The sequence below is a fragment of the Lacerta agilis genome, chromosome 1, assembly GCF_009819535.1.
Source record: "Lacerta agilis isolate rLacAgi1 chromosome 1, rLacAgi1.pri, whole genome shotgun sequence".
Classification (NCBI taxonomy): domain Eukaryota; kingdom Metazoa; phylum Chordata; class Lepidosauria; order Squamata; family Lacertidae; genus Lacerta; species Lacerta agilis.
This window is the reverse complement of record NC_046312.1, coordinates 114,762,112-114,774,231: the sequence shown is the minus strand read 5'-3', so window position 1 is coordinate 114,774,231 and position 12,120 is coordinate 114,762,112. Positions and strand designations below refer to the sequence as shown.

At 44.2% G+C, this 12,120-nt stretch overlaps 1 protein-coding gene across 3 annotated transcripts in view; it reads left to right on the top strand.

Annotated features, from left to right (window-relative positions):
- Positions 1 to 11,384, top strand: part of METAP1D (methionyl aminopeptidase type 1D, mitochondrial) — a 94,154-nt gene extending 82,770 nt beyond the window's left edge. For 2 of the 3 annotated variants that reach the window (XM_033168112.1, XM_033168108.1), the window contains 4 exons: positions 5,840 to 5,937; positions 9,320 to 9,367; positions 10,669 to 10,747; positions 10,950 to 11,384. In XM_033168112.1, coding sequence (XP_033024003.1) covers positions 5,840 to 5,937; positions 9,320 to 9,367; positions 10,669 to 10,747; positions 10,950 to 11,028 — 304 coding nt within the window. In that variant the 3' untranslated portion in view covers positions 11,029 to 11,384. The remainder of the gene's footprint in view (positions 1 to 5,839; positions 5,938 to 9,319; positions 9,368 to 10,668; positions 10,748 to 10,949) is intronic. The other variant, XM_033168109.1, reaches the window with a different exon arrangement.
- Positions 11,385 to 12,120: the final 736 nt, after the last annotated feature.

Genomic DNA, 12,120 nt, shown 5'->3' with positions numbered 1-12,120 from the left:
ATGAGGGTGTGGCTGATTGTGCTTTCTCTTTGACTTTCCTTTCTTCATGTCCCCACTTCCCATTGTTTCTTTCACTCCACGCTTTCCTGACTATTTTGTGTCTCTTTCTCCAGTGTCCCTCTAACATTTCTGTCCCTCTCCCCTCTTCTCCCATTGGAAGCCTGCTCTGATCTTAAAATGTTGTGAGACTTTTTCGGATCTCCTTCCCCTCTGCCCTTCATGCTGTTGTCTCCTCCTCTTTACTCAGCTTCTTGTTCATTGCCTACTTTGCACATTGCCTACTCAGCCAGCTTGTCTCTGAGATCCCAGCTTCCCTACTTCCCGATATTTCTTCTCACCCTGCCACACAAAACTTCTTCTTTCCCTAGGGCCAGTGTGTGCGGTTTAATCCCAGCCAAACTAGCAACCTTCCCTTCCTCCATAGAAGCAGAACTGCAAACATGGACAGCTTTGCTTTCCCAGCATCTAGCAGGTTTGTAAACAATATTCCATGCTATCACACCGGCTCAGCCAATCGGTATCAGAGGCGTCACTGGCAGAAACACAATGCAGTATGGATGTGCAATATACTGTATTGTTGGCACCTTTCACAATATTACATGCAGTAGTATCAAATTTCTACTGTTCTGAATGGGCATTTCAGACATGCATTAGAAACTCTGCCCAAATGAATGGATTACACATTTACATCCTTAGATGATCATCTAAGTAGTGATGATAATTAGAAGCCCATGCTTTAGCCAGCTGTTTTGCTTTGATTGATTTAAATAATGTATGTATATATATTTCAGACAACAGACTATATTTTGAGTGAAAATACAATGTTGGGTTTGTTTTTTAAATTACATTTAAATTTTTATTTTAACAAAGTAATAATAAAAATAAATAAAAATGTGCACCCCACCCCCGAGACCATTCCATTATAACTATCCAACCTCCCAAAATTTCAACACCTCTTGTGATGGTTTGACCCATTTCCATTTTAACGATACAAATTCTAAAAGTACCTTCCATATCTCCTCAGAATCATTTCTCCAGCATATTCCCCGTCTTACCTTAATAGTGTATGTTAATTTGTCATTAATAGCTATATCCCACACCTCTTTATACCATTCTTCCATTTTATATTCTGCTTGCCCCTTCCATTTCCTAGCTATCATAACACGTGCAGCTGTCAATAAATTTGTGAGCAAGTCCTTCCAAAGCCTGAAAACCTTCCACCCCATCGTAAATTGATAATAATGCTACCTCTGGACTTTTGGTCAGCTTTAACCCAGTGATTTCTGTTATCTCCTTAAACACCCTTTAAAAAAAAATTGCACATATTTACACCCCCACCACATGTGAACATAATTCCCCTCCGACATAGCACCAAATATTCCTTGTTTATTTTATTTAATCTTACTGGTGTTAAATACCATTTGCATACTAACTTACAGTAATTTTCTTTTATCCTTATAGGCAACATTTTCTAAGTTCATTTCTCTTACATTTCCCCCCCAGCTTTGACTATTTACCTGCCCTGTTGTCTCCTTTTCCCACACCTCTTTTAATTTATCCATTTCTACTAATATTTTGTCAATTTCGCTGGTTTCCCCTTTTATAACTATATTTTCTTCTTTGTCTCCCCTTTTTATAATCTCCCCCCTACCCCCGATTTTTGCATTTCTTGTTTTCCCTTCACCACTTCTTTCTCCATTTCTCCAGTTTTAAACAGTTAAAGTTATTTTACTTCCTGGTAGAGCTCATCTTACTTATTCTTTGCTTCTCCTTTTCTCCACCCATTCCTTTCTTTTAAGTATTTTCTTCTCTTCCGCTTCTTTTTCAATTTCCTTTTTAAAATTTACTGGGAAGGGGCGGCGGACTTCTGTTGCTGCTTTAGAGTAAAGCCAGTCTTCCTTAGTGTCTCAAGATAAGCAGGAAGAAAAAGTCAGGCAAACCCAAATAGAAAATTGATTAAATTATTTTGGCACCAGCAAGTACACACACTGGGAGAAAAACAGAGAGATATACAAAGGCTTGGTGCTTCACGGGGGGGGGGGGGGGGGCGATAATGAATCACTTGTTCTTATCTCTTTTTTCTGTTCATTTTTATGCGTTAAGTGAGAAAACCTAACTTCCTAGCTTCTCATTTCTACTTCTCTTTTCTGTGACTCTAGTGAAACAATTGCGTTTTTTTATAAAAAAAAAAAACAACACCTCTCAAATCCTAGTGAGATTTTTTTAAAAAAGGAAAAGAAAAGAAAACTCTTTTAACTTCCATGTTCCTGCTTCTTTGTGTCATTACTTAACTCCCTGTGAGTATTTAGGAGATCCATAAAGACATTTGAGCTATCATACATTTGAGATCTATACTCTGCTGTGCTCCAGAATCAAACAAAATACTGTAATAGCTAAAGATTTTTTTGTTGGTGTGGTAGGCAAGCAGTAGCTAATCTATAGGGCCTGTTCAAAAAAAAAAAATCCATTCAAGGTGTTATCTGTGAGCAACATTAAAAGTTATTGACCTAGTTCTTCACTCTTCCACTTTCCAGCTCTGGGGTGCCATTCACTGTAATGGCAGCGCTATTGTAGTGGCAGCACATTCTTGAGCAATGGGGCAAATGTGTGGGCAGATGCAACAAAAGCTGCATGTAAATAGACCCAGAGGAAGGAATCAAGTCCTCACCTTCGCGGGCAGATAGGGCGATTTATTTGAAATCAAACCGGCAAGTATAGTCAACTTTTTTCAAAATAAAATAAAATAAATGCCTCGACCCTTGGGCTTCTGCTAAGCTCATAAACTATGTGGAAATCAAAGTCCCTGTGTGAGAGACAGGGAAGGGGATATCTCAAAGGGTGAGAGGCTGGTAGAAGAGAGGGGCACCCCCAGGCGAGAGCAGGAAGGACACCCCTTTTTCTGGATGGGACAAAAATTAAGATATGTTTGTGAGAAAGGATCCTGTATTTTTCTGTCTCTTCTATCTTTTCTCAGTTCTTTTATTCTCTTATTTTTGTGTGTGTGTGTAACTAGCTTGCCTTTTATTGTACTGTGAAAAGTGTTAATATTTACAATGCTACCTCGGTTTTCGAACGTCTCCATTGACGAACATTTTGGAACTTGAATGCCAAAAACCCAGAAGTAAGTGCCTCCGTTTTTGAACGCGCCTCGGAAGTTGAACAGCTTCCGCTGAGTGTTTCTCAATTTTCAATTTAAATTTGTAGACTTTGTACCTTGGTTTTTGAACGAATTACATTTGAAAACTGAGGGGGGGGGTGTGTGTTAGTTATCACATGCCCACTGCAAATAACACAGGATGATGACTCTGTTAAGAGAGGTAATTGCAACATTTCCACATCAAAAGTATATACATGGCAGGGTTTATGAATGCAGTCTCTCATGCCTTCCATATATACACTGACATATTACTGAGCTCATTTCAAGAGTAAATGGTAAAGATAAAGGACCCCTGGATGGTTACATCCAGTCAAAAGCAACTATGGGGTGCTGCACTCATCTTGCTTTCAGGCCAAGGGAACCAGCCTTCATCCACAGACAGATTTCCAGGTCATGTGGCCTGCGTGACTAAACCGCTACTGGTGCAACAGAACACCGTGATGGAAACCAGAGCTCACAGAAACACCATTTACCTTCCTGCCACAGTGCTACCTATTTATCTACTTGCACTGGCGTACTTTCGAACTGCTAGGTTGGCAGAAGCTGGGACAAAGCAACAGGAGCTCACGCCGTCGTGCAGATTTGAACCGCCAACCTTCCGATCGGCAGGCCCAAGAGGGTCAGTGGTTTAGACCACAGCACCACCCACGTCCGTGTCGTAGGAAACTACAACAGCCATTTGTTGTCTCTATGGTGATGCAATGCATCTCTTAAGTGAGGCTTTTGTGGATCAGGAATTGGAGCAAGTGGGACCCTAAACTTTCATCCAATCCACTTTCATTCCATGTGATTCCCTTTTAAGTGGTGATAGTGGTGTTCTTAAATTCCAGGAAGAGTTGCTAAAGAGTCTTCTGATTGAAGACCTCCGTCTCTGTTCCGCAAAACATGTCAGCCATCTGCCATGTATAAAAATAGGGAAATGTGAAAATATATTTCACACTGATTAGGCACTGCAGCCCAAACACTGAAATGAATAAAAACACAATATAACGGAGCAAGGAGTCAATTGGTTTGGCTTGAACTCCGAAATGAAGCACTCCTGTTATAAGGTGAGAATGTACTGCAACATTTCATCTATGTTCTATGGCCAGATTAAATACGGTACCCTCTGATGTAGTATGTTTCACTTCCAAGAGCCATGCTTATTTCAGATGCTTCTCTTGAACTTAACGGCATTTGCCGTTAGTTACTCCTTTTACTCCCAGCCTGTTATAATGGACAATATAAGTTTACCCAAGTACCCAATATAAAAGATCCCTCAAACCACCCTCACTGAACCAGGTTTTTTGTGGGTTGTACCTTGAATCTTAATGCTGTGGAAACTGCAAATTGCCAGCCTGTGAAAATTTGTGTTCTACTCTGGGAAAATATTGACCTTTTCTATTTAAAAAAAAGACATATTAATTTTCCGGTGTTAACTCCACATGTAAACTTGGCCGTTTAAAAGTGCTTGGGAATGCAACCTAAAGGTTTTGTCCACTCGGCAATTGTGGTGGCTGCAATGTGGCCCTGTGTTGCATTTCCGTCCAAATGCATTAAAATGGCACCTGAGGAGAGAGGTGCTCAACCATGCCTATTTGCTGTGATGACGGCCTTCGGGGAGAATAACAATTTGGTTTTTATTAATATCAGATGTACTTCTCGGAGTCGAAAGAGCTTGCTTTGGGGAGGGGCAATGGCTTCGTTTTAAGGCAGGCTCCTTTGTGTGCTGAAGGATACACATTAAGTCTCCAATTAAAAGGATCTCAGCAGACCCTGGAGAGCTGGCTGCTGGTTGGAGCTGATGTTACTGAGCTAGATGGAACCAATGGGCCGACTCTGTACAAGGGAGCATCTCATAGGGGGCTATCAAAATAGCATTTGTGCCCCCCTCCCGATATGTGCCTGGATTTGTAGAATAAATGATTTGGGGGTTTTCTTTCAGCTTGGCACTAATGCTCGCACTGATCTGATGCTTGGTGGAACTTTAAAAAGCATTGCCTGCTTAGCTACCCTATGCCAGTCCCATGATAAACATTACTTTGCTTAAACAAAATCGAAAATTCTTTCTAGTAGCACCTTAGAGACCAACTGAGTTTGTTCCTGGTATGAGCTTTCGTGTGCATGCACACTTCTTCAGATACCTGCACACGAAAGCTCATACCAGGAACAAACTCAGTTGGTCTCTAAGGTGCTACTAGAAAGAATTTTCGATTTTGTTTTGACTATGGCAGACCAACACGGCTACCCACCTGTAACTATTACTTTGCTTTTAAAGGGTTGTCTGGTTTTTTTAGTACCAGGATTACCCTGTGAAAGGAAGATTCCTCTCTTGTCTTCCGAAGCCCGAAAGCTAACCGCTGAAGTTACCCACCTTATTGTGTATTCCTGGGGCAGAGAGCTTTTTATGGGAGGCCATGATCTTTTTAAAGACAGTGTTTGCTGTCCCGTAGGTAAGCACTTGGGAAGCACCCAGCCACATTGGAAATGTGACAGAATGGTCACATTGCTCAAAGAACGTAGTTTAACCCGCACTGAACTTGCAGCACTGAAATATACTGAACCGAGGGAAGTCCCTAAATGGGTTAATTGAAACAAGCGTGAATACGTTTCTGAAGAGATTTAATGTTTGATTCATTCTTTGAATTCTGCAGTTTCTTTTTCTTTCCCGTTAAATGCTTTCACTTTTGCTCTCCTTTAAAGCCACATAGCCCGTCAGAATGATTTCCGAGTGTGCCCCTACTTTGTTGGGCATGGGATAGGATCTTACTTCCACGGCCACCCGGAAGTTTGGCATCATGGTAAGAAGGTCCCTCCATCATCGGTTCACGAGCCTCGCACTTGAGTGTTCACGTGCAGGAGATGTGCTCCTCCTTTCCAGCTTAAAAAAGAAGTGGGAAATAGTCTTAAGACAGCCAGTGTGGTTGTTGGACTACAACTCCCATCAGCCCCAATGAGCATGGCCAGTAGCCAGGAATGATGGATGTTGTAGTCCAACCACATTTACCTAAGAGGAAAAGCTGAAGTCTGCACTCGTCACGTCCGGCACAATTGCCACAAGCCTGCATGTATCAAAAGGCACTGGGGGTTGTTTTCATGGGTGTTCTTGGGGAGTAGTCTAAGACCTGTGAGCCCTGCCTCTTTTATGCTGGGCCCTATATCTCCTACCTTGCCCTGCCCTTATTTGTATTCATGTTTATTTTGCATATAGGGACTCCCAGGCCCGCTGCAAAGCTCTGCGCAGGCGAGACCCCAGCCACCTTAATGTGCTCAGAGAGACCTGATCTTGCATCGATACATATAAATTAGCATGTGCACATTTTCATCATGGGTCTGTACCCTGAATCGTTTTAAATATCTAGCAGCACCCCTGGCTGAGCGAAACTGTTAAAATTACAACAACAAAAACACAAACCCCTGATGCATTACTGATCTCAACAGTTTCCAGGGTTGCATTTTGTTTGCTGGTCTCCCCACCTCCAAACAGACTCCAGTTCCCATCAGCCACAGCCAATGTAATCAGTAGCCAGGGAGTTTTGCTCTGTAACATCTGATTTCTGAGTATACCCCCTAACTTTGTTGGTCATGGGATAGGATCTTACTTCCACAGCCACCTGGACGTTTGACATCACGGTAAGAAGGCCCTTCCATTAGCTACCCCTGCTTTAGATTGAAGGGGTTGTCTACTGTTGGGAGTTAGTTTGGTTGTGGGGGATGTTGCATGAGGTATCTGGTTGTTTTAACATTTTGACGTGTTGCAAGACTCTAGCGCAGGGTGGCCAACGTGCCTTCCAGATAATTGTTGGATTACAACTCTCATCAGCCCTAGCCAGCATGACCAATGATTAGGAATTAAAAGTCCAATAACATTGGGACTACCCCAAGTCTCACTACCTTCTGGAAAACGTAGGCTGAAGGATTTTCTTACAGTCATCACGATCTGTTACTGCAATGAAACTGCTCGAGTCAGCTCTACCATTCCCATCTACCGTGCTAAACAGGCTGGTGAGGAGAGTTTGCAGAGACATGTTGAATTCCCGGTGACCACAGCATCAAGGGAGGACTTTGAGATCACAGCCGAAACACACAGCTTTTGCGTTGCCCTTTGGGAGGCTGTCCATTGTTTAACTGAAAGCTGTGGCAGGGCGACATTTCGAAGGCGGTGTATTTTAGCCTCCATTTCTGCAGATAGGACTTGAGTGTTTTGGCCGCAAACAGGGAGCCTCTCCTGGAGTGCCAAGCCGAAGTGCTTTTACTCTCCCTGATGCATCTGCTGAAATAAGCTGTTGCTTACAAAAGTTCGTGCGGCAACCAATCTATTGTTGGCATCTGTCTGTCTCGAGAGACAATGGAGTGCACCTCCAGGGGTGAAGTCAGACCACTGTGTTAGCAGCACCAAAGTGACCTCCTCGGGGCGCAAGCCTGGGCAGTCTGTATAGAGGTCCTGAGCTACCCAGAGAACAAGACTCGCTGATGTGGTCCAAAGGAAAGCAGAGCAATAGGTTTGGCACCAGCTTGGCTGCAGGAGTTGCCAGAAGGAGGCATACAAACCACCATCCAACTATCTTAGGGACTCCTCTCTCGATACGGGTAAGGTTTCCTCCTCAGCCTTTTCTTCTCTGGAAGATATTTCACAAGGCAGGAGAGGTTTAGGATCAGAATGTTCCTTCTCTTAGGTGGGCTATCTTCCCAGGTGGGTGAGCCCCACCTGTCCCTTACTTCCGTCTCCAGCATGTGCAGAAACTGCCTTCTTGATCATTGGACCCACTATGGGCTAAGTTCACCCTTAACACTGGGCTCTCTGAAATTAAGAGTGGAGCTTTGAAGATAATCTGAATTGAACCCTGCCCAGTAATTCAGTATCATTTGACAAATAAGAGCCATAATTTAGGGTCCAGGTGTGTGTGTTCCCCCCCCCCAGTAGACTCCGGTTCCTGTAGCTATTGCCCTTAGAATCATAGAGTTAGAAGAGGCCCCTTGACTTTTTTAGCTGAACTGAGAAAGGACGACACAAGATTTTTCCAAGGTACCGTTTGTGAGATTCTTACTGACATTGGGGTGAGCAGTGGCAGAAGCAGATCAGAAGCTCCAACTTTTCTTTGATGCAGAGTGACACTCGCTTCCTTTGTTGTGGGTCTCCCCTCCGAATAGAATTGCGAATCAACTTTGTACAGCAGCAAAACCATGCCCAGGGCTCAGTGTTGTTAATAAAATTCAACTCCTGGCAATCGCTCCAACCTCACCCTTTTGGTTACATAGGCACTTGGAAAGCAAAGAACTAGGACAGAAGTGGGCAGGGGTGGGGGTTAGGAGGGGAACCCAGAATTCGACCCTCACAATCCGAATTGATACCACACAGAGAGAGTCAAACAGAAAGGAGGAGAAGACAATCCCCATGTTCCAGCATTTTTACACATTGCTCCAAAGCAGGTCCTATTGCTTTACATACTTCCAGCTGAAGGTGCTGAGGGAGAAACCAGGTGTCCGTACAATGAGATCCTACTCCAGGTTCATTTCGGATATTGGACTTAAGATCCCATAATCCGTGACCATTGGGGCTGTGCTGGTGAGAGCTACAATATCTGGAGGGCTCCACATTGGTTACCCCTGTTGTTAGTGTCTCCTAATTCAGAAAAGCTTCTGTTTGCTTTTGCTAGTTTAAGGGAAACAAAACTTAGCCTTTGGACAACGATTGCTTTTGATTTGATTTGATTTTTAAAGAAAAAATCAAAGTGTTTCTCCACCTTCAGTTTAAAAAAATAATTCTGAAACACGGTGTTTGGGGGGTGGGGTTTAAGTTAAAAACTCAAAGCAGCCTGAATAGATTTAATTCCTGATCTCCCCCACCTCTTGCTGCATCACTGATATCCACCCGCTAACGAGGGTTAAAACTGCCTTTGGTGACCAGGGTAACAAACCGCGTTCCAGGGTTGCAACAACTGCAGGCTCGAATTGGGCTGCAGTGTGTCTCGAATTGGGAATAATTCGCTATATGGGCAGGATGGCTAACGGAGGGCGATTTGGACCTTTTTGAGGAATGGGTGAGGTGTGCTTCGTTTTCAGGCCAAATATTAAAAAGAAACTCTGCTCCCCAGAAAGGATTGCAGATACACTCTACTGAGGGCGACCGCGCAGTTTCCCCCTTGTAATTGAAACGCTTTTTTTTTTTTCCCAACTCCACAGAGAACGAAAGCGATTTGTTAATGCAAGAGGGCATGGCGTTCACAATAGGTTAGTTGCGGTTTGTATCGAAAAGGGGAGCCACCTTCTATTCTATTCGGATTGACTCAAAATCGCCAGGTTTTTGTTTTTGTTTTAAAAGGCATTCGGTGCGTTCCCCTGGCCCCGGTCTGCATAGCTTGCTTGTTTGTACAGGGTATATAATTTTTTAATTCCACCTCTTCCCCCCTCTCCAATTTTAGCCCCGATCCAGCCAGAGTGAGTTGCAACCAGTCACAACTGCTGTAGCACACTCGGAGCCTCTTACTGTTATCGATGTGCGCGCATTAATCGTCGGAAGTAAAACCAAGTTTACGCAGCGCGTTGCTCCCCAGCCCAGAACTGTAGAGTTAGAAAGGGGTCCCACAGGATCATCCAGCGCAACCCCCCTGCAATGCAGGAATCTCAACTCCTTTAAAACCCTCCCAAGAAGGAGAGTCCACCACCACCTCCGGAGGGAAGGAAGGAGTCCCTTCCCTAGATGAGTGTTTACCCTCCCAACAGCCCTGCAGGGTGGGTCGTTTCGACGGAAGTGCGTGGAACAAATCAAGCGGGGGAGAGAGGAGGGGAAGAGATGGAAATTCCTCAGTCCATCAAAGTGACAGGTGTGACCTGCGCTTTGGCAAGCCACGCGGTTTGAGGAGCTGGGTTTGCGCAAGAGCACAATCTAAAGTCTCTGTGCGTGTGTGTGTGTCCCCCCCCCAAAAAAAATGCAATGTTAATCACCCTTCTTTCTCTGGGAACGATTATGCCCTTTATTGTAGACCCAAGAGCTGCTGCTCCCTCGTTTTGAGCTCTGCTGAGTTCTGAGTAGCCTTGGCGACTGAGCTTCATCCTAAATACCAATCATAGGGGGCGAATGGGGGGGGGGGAATGTGTTCCGCGCTCACGGCGGGCCTAAATGGCGCGGCAATTAGAGGAAAATAAGAAAATTGTTGTTTTGCTGATTTAATGAACATTTTAAAGCCTGCTCTTAAAGCGAAAAAAAAAAACAACTAATATTTCTATCCTATCTGCTGTTTGGAGGAGAGTGGCTGGCGCTTTGGCTGTTATGATCCATGGGGATCTTAATTAAAGCTTGATTAAAATGCCCTTCTTCGCACTTTAAAAACAAGACAACCAAGTTCAAGCCACTTTCTCCTCCTCAGTTTAGGGGCTGCTTTCTTTGGTTTTATTTTTAGACTATTTCCAATGAGGGGGGGGGACGCACAGTAAAAATAAAATATCGGGCATTTTGCCTGGATCCGGAATATATTTGGCTTGCAGGCCAGTGAACAAACTCTTATCTCGTTTCTGTTTTATTTTTGCTACAGAACCAATCCTCATGGAAGGATCTTGCGAATTTAGAATCCTAAAGGACAAATGGACCGCAGTATCCGTGGACAATAAAAGGTGCCTACTTTTCTTTTCTAAAAAATAATAATTGCAGTTTGTTGTTTAGTTTTAAATCGGTTTTATCTCTCTCAGGCTAGGGGAAAGAGCGGAAGTTGCCTCCTTGAGTAGTTTTCTTTCGAAATTATATCTCTGCACCAGTAAATAAAGCTCGGTTACTCTTTGCCCCCTTGGCCACTTACTGCGTCTGCCTGTGTTACAGATCGGCCCAGTTCGAGCACACCATCGTTATTACTTCGAGAGGAGCAGAAATCCTGACCCAAGTAGCCGGGGAGACTTAAGGCGCAGCTGGGCACGCGTGGCGAGGAAAACTCGCCGGGCAGAGCAAGGGAGGAGAAGGAGGAGCGCGAGGAAAGCGCCTCAACTTGGAGGCGACTCCAGGGGAGCCTCAAGAGGAGATGCTCCCGCATCGGATTTATTTTCTGGATCAGGCCCAACGAGCTGGGTGGAATCTGGCGAGGCCAGAGGGAAAGTTGCCCTGGGGAACGGTCCCTAAAAGACAAGAAAGGAGGCTGGGGAAGAAGAAGAAGATTCTCATTTCTCTTCCAGCAGAGAGATGCTGGACAAAGACGCAGAGCGCAGCGCCTCAATTTCCCAAATGCAATCGAGTAACGCGCTCGTTTGCTCAAAGAGCCGAACTCTATTCCCCACCACCCTCCATATTTTTCTCGTTCTTAAATTAATTTAACTTCTTGGCACTGTAACGTCTCCTCCCGGCTCCTTCGCTCCCTTAGATCTGGCGCTTGGCAGCTGTGACATCTAAACACAGATGTGTGGGTGTGGGTGTGTATATCTCGCGTTTCTTCCAGGTTTTGGGTTATCTTCTGCGTGTTTCCAGAGTTTGACGTCCGCAGGGGTTCTGCACAGGCACTCTTCGGAGAAAAAAGGTGTAAAACCACTTTCCGGAAAGAAGAAGAAAAAATACAACAGTTTTAAAACAAAACAAGCGCCTTTGTTCTTGTAGACGCGTTCTTGGTATAACAATCGCTTTTTGGGATTCTTTCGTTGCTTTCAAAAAACTGCTGTGAGTCTTTATAAATGATTTATAAAACGTTCAGCGATTTTTTTTACCCCAAATATTTGAAAGCATCTCTCTCTGCTTGCCTTATTGCGGGAAGGTGGGTGAGGGCTAATAATCCTATCTTTTCCTAGCTTTTAGGTGGGGAGCTGGTCTAGTAAACATACCTTTTTTCCTCCTTTTCAGTTGTGCTTTTAGGAAGACATTATTTTGGCTTCGTTTTGTGTGTGTGTGTGTGTGTGTGTGTATTTGCACAGGGCGGCCTTCTGCTCCCAGATGGGCAGCCTCAGCATGCTGGGAAGAGATTTGTTTATTTGTATTGGGTAGGTTGGCTGGAGAGGGGTGGGGAGGGGGG